Source organism: Zalophus californianus, chromosome 13 (genome assembly GCF_009762305.2).
Source record: "Zalophus californianus isolate mZalCal1 chromosome 13, mZalCal1.pri.v2, whole genome shotgun sequence".
In the NCBI taxonomy this organism is placed as follows: Eukaryota; Metazoa; Chordata; class Mammalia; order Carnivora; family Otariidae; genus Zalophus; species Zalophus californianus.
In genome coordinates, this window is record NC_045607.1 from 72,770,475 (window position 1) to 72,789,906 (window position 19,432).

The 19,432-nt window shown below is 43.3% G+C and overlaps 1 protein-coding gene across 6 annotated transcripts in view; it reads left to right on the forward strand.

The window, feature by feature from the left end:
• The window catches only part of TLE1 (TLE family member 1, transcriptional corepressor), a 93,673-nt gene that overhangs the window by 21,128 nt on the left and 53,113 nt on the right, over nucleotides 1-19,432 (forward strand). For 3 of the 6 annotated variants that reach the window (XM_027615297.1, XM_027615298.1, XM_027615301.1), the window contains 2 exons: nucleotides 6,270-6,332; nucleotides 7,738-7,842. In XM_027615297.1, coding sequence (XP_027471098.1) covers nucleotides 6,270-6,332; nucleotides 7,738-7,842 — 168 coding nt within the window. The remainder of the gene's footprint in view (nucleotides 1-6,269; nucleotides 6,333-7,737; nucleotides 7,843-19,432) is intronic. The other 3 variants (XM_027615299.1, XM_027615300.1, XM_027615302.1) reach the window with 1 other exon arrangement.

Genomic DNA, 19,432 nt, shown 5'->3' on the forward strand with positions numbered 1-19,432 from the left:
AATAGGCGCACTAACACCACATCTTTGTTCTTCCCCTCCTGCTCCATCTAGTAAATGGGTTGGCCATTTAAGCATCATTATCCATAAAAATCACCTTAATGGTTACTGGCCCCATGCCTTTGGGTTGGTGTAGTGTATTTAACCATTCTCCTAGTCTTAGACAACTGATTTCGTAGGAGTGCAAATGTTAAGTTTTTCCAAAAGCTCTACAGATGGTTGTGATGTGTGGAGCTGCTGTTATATCTTTACCTGGCTTTTTCTCTTTTGCTTTGGAGAGTGCTGCAGTGAACAGCTTCATGCATGGAATGCTTTTCATCGCAACTATTTCCTTAGGATACATTCTTAGCTGTGGGAAGCCTTACCGAAGGGTTTGAATAATTTCATGCTCTTGAAACACATTGCCCAGTTCTTTCCAAGACGACTGTACCACTTTACTCTGTCATCAGTAATGTATGATTGTTCCAGTTTCCCAGAGGACTCATCATTGTTGGATTTTATTAATTTTTTTCTTTTTTTCTTAAACTAACTTAACTTGTGCGGAATGACCCTCCTTACATACAGCAAAATTTGCATTTTATTTGGTTGTCGGTGAGGTTAAACGTTTTCTTTTTCTGTATTTCAGGCTGTCATTTCACAGACTCAGACTTCTAGTCAGAGGGATTTAGAGAGGGGCGTCTGGGTGGCTCAGTCTGTTAAGCGCCTGCCTTCAGCTCAGGTCATGATCTCAGGGTCCTGGGATCGAGCCCCACATCGAGCCCCGCATCGGGCTCCCTGCTCGGCGGGGAGCCTGCTTCTCCCTCTCCCACTCCGCCTGCTTGTGTTCCTGCTCTTGATATCTCTCTCTCTCTGTCAAATAAATAAAATCTTCACCAAAAAAAAAGGGATTTAGAGATTATTTCCTTTTTTTGTATGCTTTGTTTTTCATGTTCTTGCCTATTTATCTGTTGCCAGACACTTCTTACCAACACTCCACTGAATTTTTCTCTTGGCTTCCCGCTTGGTTCAAGGAAACCAAAAGATCAGTTTGCCAGCCCTCAGCACAAGCAGCATTTTTTATGAGCCATCAATTTGCAATTTAATGGTGGTGGAGTTTCCCCTCCCTAAGCTGACTTTGGGCAAGGTGCCACTGGATTGCTTTGAGACCCATGGGCAATTACTCTTGAGCAGTCTTCGCCCTGTTTGAGCTTCAGACAGCACTCATTATATATTATTCTGCGTGTAATGGCGAAGTGGGCAGACGTCGGGGGGTGGGCTCTTTGGTAATTAGACAAGGCGTAAGGAGTATGAAAAGGTGGAGAGCCGAGCCCTTAGGAATCATAAAATCCTAAAACTTCAAGTTCACATGCCCAGAAGGACATGTGTTCTCTTTAGGAGCCCTGCAGAATACGCCAGGATTTGGTTCCTCGCTGGTCTTGGAGGTATTTGACTATATTGAACTTAGTTAAAATATCCATGCACCTGAATCTCATGCCTCCTAAGATAGGATTTCTTCCTGTAAACAGTCTTATTCAGATGCTGTTGAGGAACAGCTTATCTGGTTGCATCTTGGTCACTGAATTTAGGGTGTGTGGGGATTCCATCTTATTTCCGTGAAGCATTCCTCTGAAAGTGTGTTGAATGTGTGCCATGCAGTCAGTGTTAGTGGGGCAGGTCTGGTAAGGAGCTGTGTCCGCGTTCAGAAGGAGTCTTGCTCTCATGCTTCCCGTCTTGCGTGGAGAATACTTTAATGCCAGAAGCTGTTAGGAAACTGGCTGGAAGCTTTATGTAAACGTGATTTTATTTATTTTATGTTTTTAAGATTTTGTTTATTTATTTGTCAGAGACAGAGCGACAGAGACAGTACAAGCAGGGGGAGCAGCAGGCAGAGGGAGAAGGCGGCTCCCCATTGAGCAAGGAGGCTCATATGGGTGGGACTCGATCCCAGGAGCCCGGGATCATGACCTGATCGGAAGGCAGACGCTTAACCGACTGAGCCACCCAGGCGTCCCTATGTAAACATGATTTTAAACATATAGCCTTCCTTTGCTAAATGACAGTAGGATTATGAAGGGCCTAGAGGAATGTTTATTGGTGTTACAGGGCAGCTTCTAAGTGGATTTGAGGAAGGCCTTGAAGGGTCAGGGTAAGAGTCTAGCACTTTGTAATAGTGTAGCTATAGTTGACATAGTTGCTCCCTTGATTCTGACTAAACGATTGGCAGAGACCTGGGGCCCAGCAGTTGAAGTGACTTCCCTGAAGACACCTAGTACTCATCTGCTGAGATGCAAACCCAAGTTTTTGGATTATCAGGGCCAGCCCTGTTATCATAAGTGAATCAGTGAGGGGAGTTGGCATTGACAAGGAGAATAGCAGATCGTTCTGCGCAGGTAATTTGGATTCCTGCTTCCTGCTCCCCCAGTGTGTGGTGGCTAAATCCATGAAGTAAGGCTTGATGCTGGGGCCTTTCACCTCTGGTTAAGTTTCTGGGCACGAAGTTGCCTTGCAGATCCGGTTTGGGGAAAGCTCTTGAACGCCTTAATGTTGTTGCTTTACACAGTGTCCTAAATACAAGGCACAGGGAAAATTTATTTATAAGTGTCATGACTATTAGCAGGTACTGAATGTATCTTCAGCTTTGGGCAGGAGAATGATTTCTAGGTGGAAAATACGGTTTGCTTTGGGTTTTTTGTTCGTTTTTCCACTGGAGTTGTCCAGCCTTCCGAGCAGGTAGAAGACAGTCTTAAAAGAGTCTGAGAACTTTTCTTAATGCCTGCTTAAGCTGGGTCAAATGTCCCGTTTCACCTGCTTGCAAACTCCGTGGTCAGAGGCCCAGGTAGCAAACTGTTGCTTGTTAATTTGTGCTGAATTAAAGATCTTACCAGAATATCCTTGCAAGAGATAATACTAAAGAATTATTGTCGGTTTTTATGCTGCCGTCCACACTATTTTCAGGGCTGGGGAGAATGTTTATGAAACCCTCCTGGGATGGCGGTGATGTTTTCGAGCTCATAAGGCACTGTCAGGGAAACAGGTTGCATCCTCACGCTGCAGGAGGGTAGGTATAATGTCGTTAGGGAGAATCAGGGCAGCTTGAAGAATTTCAGGGTAAACCAGAGGTGAAATCTGAATTTAGCTTTGTGGCCCCAAATCAGGCTCACTTGTCAGAGGCTAGTTTAAGATGAGGGCTCAGAGACCTGGCAGGAGCAGGGGACAGCTGGGGTAACAGCCTCCTATGTTGCTCTTATTTCCATTCTTTCTTCAGACCATTTATTGAGAATTCCCAGGACAGATGGTATGGCTTTTGATGTCTCTTCATCGGTCTGAGCTTTGATCTTTAACCTCCTTCTGTTTCAATTTTACCTACTCTCACCTAATTTATATTGTTTATGCTTTAATCTGTACTTCTTTTATTTTGTTTTTAGGAACTCTCATATTATTAAAGGTTTATGAGTTCATTCCATTCAGGGTCTTCACTGTCCCCTGACAGTTCAGTTCAGTTCTGCCTTGAAGCCATCCTATGGAATAACACATATCATTATTATAGAGATCATCTTTTCTTCTTAAACCAAAATAAATTCCATTAGCAGCACTAGGAAGAAAATTAAGAATGGCATCTATGATTTTGGGGTGTTCTAACCCTGACCCAAGAGCCGGGAACATAGGAAAAATATTTAGTAAATGACCACATAAAAATTTAAAATTACTTTTGGCAACAAATGCACAGTAAGCAAGGTTGAAAGACAAGTGGCAAGCTGGAAAAGCTATGGAAAGTGTTGATATTTGTCATATGGAAAGAATGACGGAAAGACAGTGATGAATAAATACCAAGGGGAAAAAAAGGAAGGAAAATAGTGGACTAGTAAATATGTGAAAAGATGTTTAGTTAGCTTCAAGAAGAATCTAAGTAATGCAAATAAAAATGAGATCATTGTTTTAATCTATTAGGTGGATAGAGATTAAAAAAAAAAGGTCAACAAAACCCAGTATTGACATTGGGTAGGAGAGCAAGCCCCCGCATAGATGGGTGATACAGTAAATTGGTAACCTTCTCTGCTGGGCAGTTTATCAGCATGCATTACAGGATAAAACATGTATACCCTTTGACCTCGCAGTTTCACTTCTAGCGATTACTTTTAGAGATCTATGTAGAGGGCTGTTTGACACAGAGTTTGTAATTGTGGAAAATTAGATCAAGCGTAAATATCCACTGATACCAGGAGTGTTTAACCACCACTATGCTTATATAGTGGAATGATGTTCTTATTCACCTTTGTAATTTCTTGAGTGGGAGGATATCCATAATACAGTTTTGGGTGGAAATAACATATTATAGGAAAGCCATGTATATAATGGGACCCCTTGGTGTAGGAAGCGCACCTTTCTACTCTGGGCTTGTATGCATGAGCCATGTATATAATGGGACCCCTTGGTGTAGGAAGCGCACCTTTCTACTCTGGGTTTGTATGCATGTGTGCATTGAGAGCGTGGAGTGATCCTTTCCAGAATCACCAAAATCTTACCTGTGGTTATCCCTGGATGATAGACTTGAGTTTCTTTTGACTTTTTTTTTTATATTTCTGTATATATATCTCGTTGTGTGCCTGTGTATGCTCAAAGCGAGCATATATCCTTTAAAAGTGGACCTTAAGTGTGAATTTTGGAGAAGGGGAAAGTACAGAATGGTATTGGAATGTACAGTAGGTAGGGAGTAAGGAATAAGGACCTACAAGTCCACAAAGGGCATCCCTACTCCTATACATGTACTCAAGTATATATTCCTGTTGCAAAGGAAGGGGAAGCCTGCCCATACTTTCGAGGAGAGCCATGACCTTGAGTTAGCTTGAGTGTGTGGCTATGATCAAATGAGCTGGGTGGGGCTGACACAGTTGTTTTTGCACCTGGTACAGCTGCACCTTTTTTGCATATATCTGTGGCCCCGCTGGTTAAAGCAAGGTCATGGTTTTGCTCTCTGTACCAGTCATTTCCCCCTTGCTTCCAAGGCGAGATCTGAAACCCTATCTCATTGGTGGTCAGGGAGAATTGAGTTGTTTGGGCCTAAATCCCATCCCTGAAAACCAAAGGCCTTGTTGCTCAGTTAACTAGGATCATCTTGGAGGATGAAGGCAGCTTTTTTTAATGTACTTGATTATACAGTTTCTGAGTTTTCTACTTCATCTTACTTATTCTGTTCTGTTTCTCAAGGGCATGGTCTGTATGCTTCATAATTTTCTTCTCCTCATGTTCCTTTTCATTGCCTAATTCAGTAATAGAGGTGGCATTAGTAAGCATTGACAGAAAATGATGAAATAAATAAGGTCAAGGCTAGGACTCTTCAGATGACCTTTTCTTTTTCTTTTTTCTTTTTTAAAGCAGAACTGGTTCTTCAGAGTTAGAGGAAAGCAGAGCTGCTTTGCCATTGCAGGAGATTGGAGGACGGGTGGGCAGGTGGATTCTACCCTAGGCTGGAAGCAGAGCACTCTTGTTGCCTCCCTTGGCCAGTTTGTCTCTTCCAGCAGAGGGAATGCTGGGGATTTGGAACTGAGCAGGGACCTCTCCTACTTTCTTTACAAAAGCCTGTGCCACAAACACTCAGGACACATTTTGTGACCTTCAGCTGACCCGTGGGACTCTCTCAGCAAGGTGCTTGCATTTGATGCCGCATTGTGGTGAAACCCGACAGATAACCCAGCACATCTCGATTTGACCCTCATGCTGGACCATGGGTTCTGTTTCAGCAATGTTTTCTTGGCCTGTTGAAATAGACTCAGTGAAGGCTACTAATGTTAAGGTCCCATTTGAATTGTGTAAGAGTTGGGACAAGCAGGAAGGTGGTCCGTGGGCTCCTTTCTTCTCTCTCACTCTTCACCTTATCTTGAAGGCTAGACCGAGTTTGTTGGTGCCCCTGCCCCACTGGCTTCTGACACCAGTTGGAATGAACTTGCTATAACATAAAAATGCGGTAGTACACCATAACTGAAGAAGCATACGAGGGGGTTTGCACTCACCAGGTTAAAGGATCATATAGCCTTAAGCCACGTAGATTTTCTGACTCAAACTACCCATTATCTTTTCTTTAAGTGACCAATAAAGCGTGTGATTATGTCTTACTTTGCAAATGGGATTAATACCTACTGTTTATCTGAAGATAAATATTAGCAACATAGCTTGGGAAAGCAATTTTATGCCCTCAAGAGTGAGGTAGTGGAGGGCGAAAGTTTTGGGTATGATGTTTTATCTTTCTGAACTGATTATGAAGTATACTAAACATTTATATGGCTTTGTCTTTATAGACTGAAATCGCCAAGAGATTGAATACAATTTGTGCACAAGTCATCCCATTTCTGTCTCAGGAAGTAAGTAAAACTGTTCAGCTGTTAAAGTGCAATTATGTTGCTTCTCTGTTTGCAAATTAGCTAGTTTTAAGATGTTAATTTTATCACAAGGAACAAGTGTAAAGAACATCTGCTACAGCTGAAGTGAGTAAACCCCCTGCTATCCCATCTAACAGAGCTGAGGGCACTGTAAACATGGTGTCTATAGCTCAACCCCAAATTAATGTTTTTTTTTTCCCATGGAAGACTGCAAAATGACGATCCACCGTAAAGCTTTGCTTTTCTATGAGGAGTAGTATAAGCTTGGGAAGCTACTGATGATTCAAGTGTCCTTCTAGAGAGCTTTTCCTGTACTGTATTTTTTAAAAATGGTTCCATCAGGGTTGACTTGACCATGGAAGCAGGTGTTTGATTTGTCCCTGTACATCAAGTCAGGTCTGCGTGGGAAAAGCTCTTTATATGAGTAATCTGTGAAATGGACTCAAAACCAATATAGTTTAGTTTTGCCTTCAAGTTTACTTTTGGATACAAGCTAGTAAATGATAAACTGTGTGTTCAGTGTGTACAGGATGCATGTATCTTGAGACAGTGAAAAGCTTACTGGGACCCACAGCTAGAATACCGGGTATCTGTTCCTTTTGAAATCTGCTGCTCCAGAGTGGATAGCAGGTCTCCTCTTTGCCTTTTCCAGTGTAACGTCTACTCATTGATACAGTTTAGATGTGTTGGTCTTTGGAATGGTGTTAGACTTTAGTAATACTGGTTTTTGCTGCAGTCTCATGCCTCCCAAAGCAAAGATGCAGCTTTGTTTTTATTTGTGAGTGGAGTTGGGAGACATGGAGAGTGTTCCCAGCCTGTGAATTAAGAGTTGGGGGGGGGGGGAATCCTTCCTTTTCCCCTCAGGCGGATAAAAAAATCTTAAGGCTAAAGAAGGAGTGGAATCCCCCAAAACTACTGGCGGGTTAAGATTTGTTGACCAGAGAAGTAATCAAGATCGAATGTTTAAATTTTAAGTATAGAAATGGGGGTTTTAAACTGGCTGTCAGCTTTACCTGCTCAAACTTAACAGTGAACCCCTTTTGCAAACCTGGGTCATCTTCCAAATCCCCAATACCAGTGATTTTCTAAGGCTTCAGGTTACCATTTTGACGTCATCTTTGACTTTTCTATCATTCCAACCCCAAAATTCCCATCAGAAGTGGGAACTAGTGTTGGTTAGAAATAAGGGAAGCCTCGTCCTCTGTTTTCCTTTTCCTGCTGTACATGTGTTCTGTGAAATAATCCGTGCTTGAGAAACTTCCCATTTAAATCCATATTCTGCTTGAATCTGCATTGCATATGCTTTTATATTTTTATTGTTTTTGGAAGGTACAGTGAAGTTCTTTGGCTGCCTTGCTAACACTTTTTCTTCTCCTTATTTTCAAAGCATCAACAACAGGTGGCCCAGGCTGTCGAGCGTGCCAAGCAGGTGACCATGGCAGAGTTGAATGCCATCATCGGGGTACGTGGCCTACCAGGTCTACCTCCTACAGTGTGTATAACCAGCTTTCATTTCTTATTAATTTGATGGCTTAATCTATCTGTATATATAATGTCCTGTAGGCTTAACGTTGGCTTGTCGGTAAGGGTGGGGGAGGAGGGCTCAGGTATGCGAGGTGTGTAGGGGAAGACAGATGAGCATAAGGAAGGTGATAGAAACATTTTTAGGAGGGGAAGAAAAATAGATCTATTCAGTGGGAAAATAGATACAGTTTATACCCTGACACTTAAACCGCTGTTGCTCTCTTAGTCAAGTAAAAAGCTCCAGGTTAGAGTTTTAAATACTTTCCTTACTTCGGGCTTATTATAACTTTGGATCACAGGTTGGTCAAGACATGTCTCAGTGTGATCCTTTCCTTTAGCCACCTTTGCTTTTGCCTTTTCCTTTCTGGGGTGTTAGACCCAAGAGAACTGTTTGCTCTTTCTCTTCCTTGTGCCTCTTGCATGAATTTTTAAGTGGCGCCCCATTGGAAAGAGCGCTCTCTTGCCATTGAAGAAGTGATAATTGTCTGCCCCAGTGCTCTCTAGCTTTTCACCAGGTTTCTGCTCTCCTGCCTTGAGTTCAGTTAGCGCTCCACGCCGACCACTGGTTGTCAGTCACAGGTCGTTTGCTTTGCATTAATGAGCCCAGTGTCCATCTCATCCCCCCGCCAGTCCCCCACCCGTTCCCCCCACCACATCCCCCTGAGTTCGCCCTCACCCCTGCAGGCCCGGGGACCCCGGGATGGTTCTCATGTTTTCTGCCCTTCCAGACTAAGCCAAAGAAGTAGCTGAAACAAGGGACCATCCTTTCTGATTTTATTCATATGTGAGTGCCTTGAGCGGATTCAAATCACTCATTTATCAATTTATGTTAATTGCTTGTGAGAAGATGCCCTGCTGGTCTTTATAGTTCCCTCAGACACTTTGTAATGATAATTAGACATGCTGCTGTACGGATTAAGAGTGCCATAGTCCAATGACGGCCACAGACAATGGAACCAGTTAATCCATCAGGGTTTAAAATTACATCCCAACTGGAGATGGAGAAAAAACATAAGAGCCGAGGAGGATTAAAGAATGAGCCTCAGCTTGAAAACTCTCCTTTCATCAGTTTCTCAATTGCCGATCTGCAGTCGGGTTGCCTGTGGTAAGCTATTGGCAGTCAATTAGGTGAAATAAAGTGGGAGGGTGACCTTCATTTCCTTTTAATAGCTTTTTCCTCCCTGAAATGGGGAGCTTCAGTGGATTTTCAGCTTAAATTTTATTCAAGCTGCTTTATTACACTTGACAGCTTAGCTCTGCATAAACAATTCTCCCCTCCTCCTCTTCCCCCCAGAACCAGGCTCTGCCTTTCTCTCCCGCCCCCCCCCCTTAGATCACATTTTTGACTGTTACTTAGTGGGCTCTCTAATCACATTCAACAAAAAACACAATTACATCTGCATTTGTCGGCTGCCTTCTGTACCCTTTTCTTGTGTAATGAATTGCTTTATTTCAGAGATCAAATCAAATATTCACTGGTACTTTTGCATGTACCGTGTTTGATTAGCAAAGACTAATAGCAAATTGTACTTGTAGCTCGAGCACAGAAATTTTTTAACCCAAATGAATGAGGATGGAAAAGCCTGTTTTGATTAAAGAGAAACATATGCAAAGCAGTTTTCAAGTACCCAGTTACACTTTGTGGAACATGTTTGTTTTCTGATAGTCTCTAGATTTTTATATATCCTTTCTCGATGGTGAACCTCGTGCCCGTAAATTCTCCAAGGCCCTGTCCAGTCCCACACGTTAGAAAGGAGGAAATTGTATTAACCAGATGTTTATAGGTAAGACTCCTTTTGAACTGAATCGGAAAATGAAAATGGCAGGTCGCTTGAGAAGGGCAGATGAATCGCTAATTTTATGAATGGCTTTCATCCAGGAAACATGTTGTTGAGATTATAAAAGCAGATTAGCTCTGATAGCTAGCAACAATAACCCAAATCAGGGAATTGGGCCCCGAGCACAAGACTTAACGCCAATTGCATGTCTTCAGCCTACTAGCATGTGCGGTTTTCCTAATTGTAAATTTTTGGCTCAGTCTATTAATTTATGTCAGAAGGCTCTTTGAAAGTTTGTAGTGATCAATAATTATCGTGCACCGTAAGTTTCATGCTCTGGCATATGCTTGATTTTTGCTCGAAAGGAATTGTGCGTGTCCTGGAAAATTGAAGTGGCATAAAATTGGGTTGACAATTCAGTGGACCTTTGCACCCCTTCATTGAACATGCAGTGTGTCAACCTGTCTCCCCAGAGGGGAGAAGGCTCCAGGAGGCTGTCTGTTCCTACAGGCAGCAGCTGTGCACAGAGTAAATGCAGCCCCCGCTTGATAGCTGCTGTCAGTATCACTCAGGGACCCGCTCAGGACGAAGAACAATGGGAGAGGCCACGCTCTTCGTCAGCATCGACTTTCAGGCTAAGAAAAGAAATAGTAATTTAATGGTTTAGACATCTATTACAAGTGTGAAAGATCATGAAAGAGTAGCCTTTAAAATGCAAAGGAGTCGAAACATTCTCCTTCCCTTTAAGGTACAATCAAGGGGCTTACTGCTTGCTTGGCAGGGCTAAAGACGTTTCTCTTTAGCAGACCTGGAAAACGTGAAATCTTCTCTAGGACGCCAACGCTGCTAAGGTGGGCTCAGCTTGTGTCCTGGGACTGTGGATTGGTCTTGGAGGAGGAAGAGAGAGTTTCTCTTTTTTTCCGTCTGTGTTGAGTGAACTAATGATGCCCATTTCTCGCCAGCATGGGAAACTTAGTTCTCCTACCTGACAGAAAATACTGAATTTTAAACCTTTTCCACTCCAGACACTACCTGCCTTCAACTTACATAGATTACTGGTATTTCAGAAAGATAAGCTTCTTAGATACTTGATATTTGGAGAAACTGTTGAAATAGTTACACTTCATGTGATACTTCTTTTAAACAGTTGTGACGGATAGCAAATTTGATAATTGGCAGAATAATAACTGGAACCCTACTTTTTGAATTTTGCTTTTTATTAACTCTTTTGCTATTAAACGTATTATGTTCTTGTAGCAAGAGTAATAATGCAGAGATCTTAATAGGTATAGGGTTTATTTGGTGTGACTACATAACTCACTTGTGCTTCAGAAAACAGGTTCGTGTGGGAAGGGAACTTACTGGAGACCTTAATTTTTTTTTTTTTTTTTTTATTCCTTACATCAGTACAGCCTCCATGATGTAAGCAGACTTCCTCAAAGATTTTTTTCCCCCAATTTGGAATTCTGTTTAAAATGCTCAAAACAAAATAGATGACAACACTTTGTGGAATGGTTGATAACTTCCTGAAGGCAGGGAAAATGATTGAAGGACTCTTCGAGATCATTTTCCCTTGTATTATTTGAGGGAGCTTGGAACTAAGAACTTTCTTCTACTTGCTATGATAATAATTGATTTTAGTTGAGATTGGACTTCCAGATAATTAGTGTTATCTTTTAGTGGGTTTATATCACATGTAGTTAATACGGATCATATAGTTATAGTTACGTATGTATTTGTACACATACGCTTTTTTTTTTTTTTTTTTAGAATTGAGGTATAATTTACATGTTGTGAATTGCACCAATCTTAAATATATAGGATGATCACTTTGGCATGAGCACACACCCTGTAACCCACACTACTTTCAGGGTGCAGATTCTCTCCTTCACCCCAGGAAGTTCCCTTGTACTTTTTCTCAGCCAGTGTTTCTCCACCCCTAAAGAAGGTTGCTTTTTGCTTAAAAAAGTAAAATATGATTGGCTGAGTGTAATTTAAAAAGAAAAATTGCATAATCAGATATCCACTTGCATCCAAGTACTGACTGCCCAGCCAGCTTCATGGTGCTTTGTGCTCATCTTTCTTTCTTTTTTTTTTAATAAAGATTTTATTTATTTATTTGACAGAGAGAGGGAACACAGGCAGGGGGAGTGGGAGAGGGAGAAGCAGACTTCCTGCTGAGCGGGGAGCCCGATGGGGGGCTCGATCCCAGGACCCCGGGATCATGACCCGAGCCGAAGGCAGACGCTTAACGACTGAGCCACCCAGGCACCCCATGTGCTCATCTTTCTAAGAGCGTTTGCCTTGTGTTTTACCTTGCACAAAGGTAAAGCACAGGTCTAGGGTCAGATGGACTTGAGTAGGACACTTGGTGCTGCCACTTGGTAGCTTTGCGACCCCATACAATCAGTTAACCTCCTTGAGTGTCCCCATCTGCAGATGGGTAATACCATCTACCCTGGATGGCTCTTGTGGGGATAGGACCTTGGCTGGCAGCCTTTACCCAGCATGGTCCTGACTCCTTGAACTGTGGTTCTGTCTACCTTGTTTCTGTAAGTGCCTATAGCAGATCTGTGGGTCCAGTTGGCAAAGTCTCGTGTGAGGGGTGGTGGCCCCGAGCAGCGGGTCACTTCCCCTTTAGTCGTTTCTAGTGGTTACATGGATGTCAGTGTTTGAGATTAGACCCATCCAGATGCTCTGCTCCTGCCACTCAGTTGTCATGCGTGAATGGCCTTTACTGAGGATGTAGCAGTGAAGAAGCCTTGGCTATTTAACTTGATCAACAGACGTAAGGTTCAAAACAGAAGGGTAAAAGTTAAGTTTTGGGAGCAGATGGAGAGAAAATTGAGAAGCAGAAGTGAGTATAAGACATCGTTGGCTTCCTTACTTAGGAGAAAGGGGAACAAGGCCTTTGCTGGCCCTGAGGGGTTGCACAGATCATTGTGATGGAATTGGAAGGAGAGAGAGAAGAGATGGCCAGATGACCAGCGGGGATTGTCCTTCCCATACCACAGAATGCCTGATTTTTGACAGCCGTCCCAGTGCTGACTGTGGGATGTAAGAAAATTTGAGCAGTTGCTCATAGCAATGCCTGTGAACATCAGGAACTCAAAACATTTGGGGTTAGTGTCGGCCACCTTGTTTTTCCGTTCTCATTTAGTTGGTCCTAGTCTGACTTAATGTCCTGTGAACAGAAGAACTTCTGTCAAGGCCTTTGGGGCTCCAGTTATTGGTCAGATGTTTATATCCCTGCTTCATAGGTGAACTTAAAATTCTCTATACTTTAAAACAACTTAGTATAAAATAAAAGAGGTCTAGAGGCTTTTCTGGTGTCTATGTGTAGGGGATGGCTGTGAGTACAAACTCCTGATGTGTCTGTAGAGGGAGGATTCCTGTCCTTAAGAGATTGAGTTGTAGACCTAAAGGCTCCCCATTGTTGCATGAGATGATTGGTTTAAGGATTAGCAAAATGTTGGATTATTTTTCTCCTCAGGCTGTAGCTGTCAGCTATCTATAGGATTGTAGTGTGTGAAGTTTAAGAGGATGAGGTTAGCCTCTTATTCTTATGAGTATGCAGTTAATCCCTGGAAAGCCCATCAGTAACCCAGCTGTAAGTTTCTTTATAAAACAAATTTGCCCTCGGAGAATAATGCCTTGCCTGCTACCAAGAGCAGAAAATGACAGGGCTACAACTAGCATGGATATTCTAGCTCTACTTAGATTTAGTGATCTACCCTCCTCCTGAATTCTAGTAGTCCAGCCCTTCTATTAATTTTCCAAGGAGAAGGAGTTTGCTGTGTATCTTACTTCTCCCTGGGTTCAAGTTAAATTTTTTACTGAGAGTACAGGTAGGTATCTCTTCAGGGCTTGGCTTCAATGTCTGGGTTCTTCTGAATAATCAGCGTGGTTTTTTAGTTGCTAGAAAACTTGTTGAGGCACTTTTTAATTTCCCTGCATATATTCATATGATTTGTACTTGATTCCTTGGAAGGAGACATTATCCTATTTTCTCTCTTTTCAGAGTAGAAAGTAGAGCACCCCATTTTAACAGTTAGACCTATGCATTTTTTTAAATTGATGCATAATTTACATACCATAAAATTCGCCCTCCCAAAGCATACGAATCGGGGGGTTTTGGTATATTCACAAACTTGTGCAACTATCACCACACATTCTAGAACATTTTTATCACTCCAAAAAGAAACCCCATATCCATTAACAGTTACCCGCCTTGCCTCCCAGCGCCCCTCCAGTCCCTGCAGCCACTGATCTTTCTGTCTCTCTGGGTTTGCCTGTTCATTTTGTGTAAAAGGAATCCGCTAACATATGTGGCCTTTTGTGGTGAGGTTCTTTCACTTCGCACAGAGTTCTCAAGGTTTATTCATGTAGCATGTACTTCAGTCCTTATTGATGAATAATATTGCATTGTATCAATACACCACCTTTATTAATCCAGTCACCGGCTGATGGACATTGAGGTTGTTTCCAAACCTTTTGGCTGTTTATGAATGATGCTGCAGTGAACGTTGTGTACGTATGGTGAGGACCTGTTTTCTTTTCTCTCAACTGAACCTGCGAGTGTCCTCGCAAGGTCTTGTGCTAACTCAGTTTAACGCTTTGAGCAGCTGCTAGACCGTTTTACAAAGTAATGGATGAGAATACCACTTTCTCAGCATCTTCTCCAGCACTTGTTGTTGTCCATCTGTTTGAGCCTAGACGTTCCAGTGGGTGTGATGTTCGTGGTTTAGATTTGCAGGTTTCTCTGCCGGCTAATGATGTTGAGCATCTTTTCATCAAAGCCTTCCATGGCTTTAGAAGTGGATCTACCTAAATCAACATGGCTTTTTAAAACTTCACTTGATTCAGGCCTTTCAGTCCAGCGCTCTGATCATTGTCATCGCTGTCATCGTCATCCAGGGCAGGCGGGACGAGCAAGGACGTCAGTGATGATGCAGGAGGAGTGGGCCTTTGTGGATTCGCTGCAATGCAGAAAGAGTAAAGATGAGTTCAGGTCTTTTTTTAGAGTTTTAGGCCTTCATCCTGGTGCCTGCCTCCATATAGGCCATCAGTTTTGTCTCTGGGTGTCATTTTCTGTATGCTCCTGCATGGAGATATGGGGCGTTTCAGTGGATTGTTGTTGTTGTTGTTTGTTTTTTTAAACTATGTTCAAGTGGCTTGAGAATTCTTGGCCCCAGTAAGCAGTTTCTGCCTGTTTATCACCCTTGCCACTCTTCACAAAAGAGGCCATTCACATAATGGGAGGTTTTCAGATAACTCCTATAGTAGTGTCCTTGACGTTTCTGCTCCCACATGGCTCTTCCCCATTTTCCCGGCTTGTTTACTGTAGCATGCCAATTTTCTCCTTCTGCAGTCTCCCCAGGTAAGAGCGGAATGTTTTCAAGAACAGGGAAATAGCAAAAATCAAGGAAGAGTGATTTGGCGATAACTGGGAACAAATACTACTTTTCCCACATTTTTTCCTTCTTTCGAAGTGTTTATAATACCGAATGCTATGAATGTCACTTACTGGCATGCTTTTAAAGGCATGAGAGATGCTATTTTGGGGGCATGGTTTCAGTTCTGGTTGGGTTCAGTTTGTGATCTGTGTGACATGGTTTTCCCTAAGGTTATAGAGCAGGGTAGATTTCCGAAATCCAAGTTGATTCTGTGGTGGGTGATAAAGAGCTTAGCATCTGGTGAGGTTAAGGTGGGCGTTGGCCTTCGTTTTCCTTTTGGGTGTCCGTTCCCGTTGTATAGGCAGCTCGGTGGCGATAAAGCACGTGCTACAGCTGTTTTAGAAACACAACTGTGGAAACCACAACACCGTTACATTAAAGCTCTGAATGTAAACAGCAAAGTCGATTTCATTATAGTAACATAATTGACCCAGGCTGCACTAGGTAAAACACGAATTAAAATTCTGAATGCGGCGCTCTTGTTTGACATGGATGAGGTGACTTTAGTCGTTGTGGGTTTTCATTATCATTAACTCAGGGTTTGGTGTTTGTTTTCCTTGTCTCACTCCCAGTCTGTCCACACTGTTTGGGTAAGAGCGAGTGCATGTCTCTCCTTCTGTCAACAGCGAAACCTTTCTGCGACCACCTTGGAGGCGCAAAACACCGATACGTGGACGTTTCCCGTGTAGCTTTTTAAAGTCGTTTGATGAAATGTGAGCTTTTTGTTGTTGTTTGTTTTATTTTAAAATTGTCAGTGGAGTCCACACTGGGAAGCAGATGCTTGTCTTTTGAGTTGTGACAAGGTACTTGATGGCGATGAAGGGACAGTGAACAATTGAGTGTTGAAAAGCATTTTTAGTTTTTAAGCAACAGTTTGTCAGGTCGCTTGCTGTATAAGCACATGAATTCTGATGTAATGGGACAGAATTCCAGCTTAGATCTCTGCTAAAAACGTTCAGCCTCAGCACTATTGACATTTGCGGCTTGTTAATTCTCTGTGACAGGGGGCTGTCCTGTGCATTGTAGGGTGTTTAATAGCATCTGTACATAGTCCCTCCCCCCATCCTTCCAGGTGTGACAACTATAAATGTCTCTAGACATTGCCAGATGTCCCCAGGGTGGAGAAAGGAGGGGGTGTCAAAATTGCTGTTTGAAGGGCGCCTGGGTGGCTCAGTCGTTAAGCGTCTGCCTTCGGCTCAGGTCATGATCCCAGGGTCCTGGGATCGAGCCCCGCATCGGGCTCTCTGCTCGGTGGGAAGCCTGCTTCTCCCTCTGCCGCTCCCCCTGCTTGTGTTCCCTCTCTTGCTGTCTCTCTCTCTCTCTGTCAAATAAATAAATAAAATCTTTAAAAAAAAAATTGCTGTTTGAGAACCACTGGTCATCTGAGAAACTACCTGCATTGCTAAAAACCACCATTGCTCATCAAAAAAGCCTTTTCTTATAGCTTTACAAACTGTTTTGCCTGTGAGTCCTGTGCAGTACAAATCTGCAAGCATTCACTTTAAAAAAGTTTACTAATTAGTGGAAGGTAATGGGGAGGTAGAAGTTTGGGATTTTCCCACCCTTGCTGTCCAGTTTGAAACATCTGAGTTTCCCCCATTGATCTGTGCAGGTTTGGGTCTTTGGAGGACCATTGCATGCAGATTCCCCAGTTTGTAGAGCCATTGGGGTTTTTTTTTTTTTTTTGAGGTTTTGCTGGCTGTATAACGATGTCAGTACCTCTTTTGTTCCAAAATACATTTTTAAAGTAGCATTCCTTTCCCCCCTGCCCCCGCTTTTGGGGAAGGTGCCAGGCCCCGGATTGTCTCAGGTAAGCCTTGTTGAGAGAAAATGTCCTTCCACACACACGTGGGACAGGTGTGCTGTCTGTGTGGAGTTGTTTACTCTCGTGGATGTGGGCCCTCTATTCATTCCCGTGTGTGTGTGTGTGTGTGTGTGTGTGTGTGTGTGTATCTCAGATATACTGTTTGTTAACCATCTTCTGAGAGTAGCCATATAAGCTGTCACTGTTTGGGCTTGATTCTTCTTTACCTGCTTCCTTGGAAGAGCGCTGGAGTTAAAGAGATCATCCTTTTCCGGATGTAGGGGCGGAGTATTGGGAAGTGGGGACTAGAGAGCTGGGACTCGTGAGGCACGGATCTAAGAACAAATTCCCATCTTGTCACCTCCGTTAGGGCTGCACGGTAAAGGTGGGGCGTCTCAGCACGTGTGGTATTCTACGCCCTTAGGAGCCTCCACTTACCTGGGAAGGGAAAGACAGTGAGGTCTTCGTTGGAGAAGCAGAGCGCCCTCTCCCTTCCCCATCCTTGGGAACTCTCAGCCTAATTCCTTGTGAACATGGCTGGGCTGCTGGGGTCACAGGAGAAAGGCTGTTCTAGGGAATAAAAGGTTTGTTCTCCTCGTTCTGGCTGTGAGCCCTGTGGCAAGCCAGTCTCTGCTCTGTGAAATGGGATCCATGATGCCCACCCTTCCTGCCTTGGGGGTGTTCTGAGGTGAGGCCAGACAGTGGCCGGGGGTGCAGGTATGTAGGCATGCTGCCTGTCAGGATAAGAAGTAGAGCGTGAGGCTGCAGTATCCATGTTCCTGGGTCTACAGCATCTTCAGTAGTTGTGATCCATCCTTTCAGTACTTAATACTCTTTCCAGTTTGGTAGGATTTTGCTTTAAAAAAAAAAAAAAAAAAAGCTTGGGGCACCTGGGTGGCTCAGTTTGGTTAAGCGTCTGACTCTTGATTTTGGCTCAGGTCATGATCTCAGGGTCGTGAGATCAAACCCTGAGTGGGGCTCCATGCTGGGCGTGGAGCCTGCTTAAGATTTTCCCTTCCTCTCCCTCTGCCCTCCACCCCATGTTCTCTCTCAAAAAAAATAAAATATAGCAATAAAAATAAAAAGAAGAAGCAGGAGCAGCTTTCAAAAGGGCCAAGCAAGGGATGGAGAAACTTGGTTGCCTCTAATAACGGATGGTGAGCTTTCTTCAAGGATCCTGGGAAACCAGAGCTGGGTAGAGGTGGGTGTTTCCCAGGGCCAGTTACGGCTGTTGGACATCCCAGTTTTTGTTTTTGTTTATTTTTTTTAAAAGATTTTATTTATTTATTTGACAGAGAGCGGGAGAGAGAGTGAGAGAAAGCACAAGCATGGGGAACAGCAGAGGGAGAGGGAGAAGCAGACTCTGCACTGAGCGGGGAGCCCAACTCGGGGCTCGATCCCAGGACCCTGGGATCATGACCTGAGCCAAAGGCAGTTGCTTAACCAACTGAGCCACCCAGGTGTCCCCGGACATCCCTGTTGATAGTTCTTAGCCTAACTGTGGAGTTTAATCATGTGGGTCTACTTCGCAGCTGTGGCGAAGCCCCTTTATTATATAAGCTAGTTTCTCTTTTCAGTAATATATCATAGAACGCTTTCTAGTTCATCTTTCTAAAAACCAACCTGGATTTGGCAGAAAAGCTCTACTTTCCTTCTCGTGTATCCAGGCATTTGCCTGAGTATGCCTTTGCTGTGACATAAAATCACACCCCTGGAAAAGTCTTTTGGTGACTCTGTTCTGGACTTTTGGGAGAGCGGGGTATGCAGGGAGGGATGAAAGGGTGGTGTCCCCCACCCAGTAGTTAAATCCTTTCCCCTCTGCTTGGCTTCTCTCATCTTGTAATCCGTGCCGTGCTTAATTACCCCGTTGCACTTGCTTGTGTATGCATCATTGCATTTCCCCCCCAGAAGCCGGACATATCTCTTATTCTCTAAGTAATGGTAGCAATTGCTGGTAGGGCAGACCTGTTCCTCATCCTTCTCCGAGCACATTTCTTATGGCAGGTGTCTAGTTCCTAATTAAGTGCTAATGAGCATGCCTAGTGGACCATGATGCCGCTCCCGGCCTCTCCAGTTTTATTTCTTGCTCTTGCCAAGCTCTTAAAAGGTGACAGAGCAAGATTCAGTATCTTTGGGATGACAGGAAGGTGATTTTAGGTGTAAAGAAATTGTTATGATCTCAGATGGTGAATGAGGAGTTTATAAATACTTGCCAAGAATACTATTAATGTTCGCCTCTCTGACCTCTTTCTCCCCTTTCCACTCTTCCTCTGCTTAGCCCTGTGCTCCCACCTTTGAAAGAAGGGGAATTTCAAGAGAAGGTTGGCTCCTGAAGATTTTTTTTAGAAGATGCTAGGAGTGGTTGAAAATTTACTGTAAACTGACTGTAGACACCGATTTCTGGCTTTAAGATGCTATTTTGTCTCACTCTTGAGGGCGGGAAGCATGTTTAGGATTCAATTAAAGATCAGTGGCCTGGGTAGAAATTACTGAAGATCTGGCGTGAAGATTTAATATATT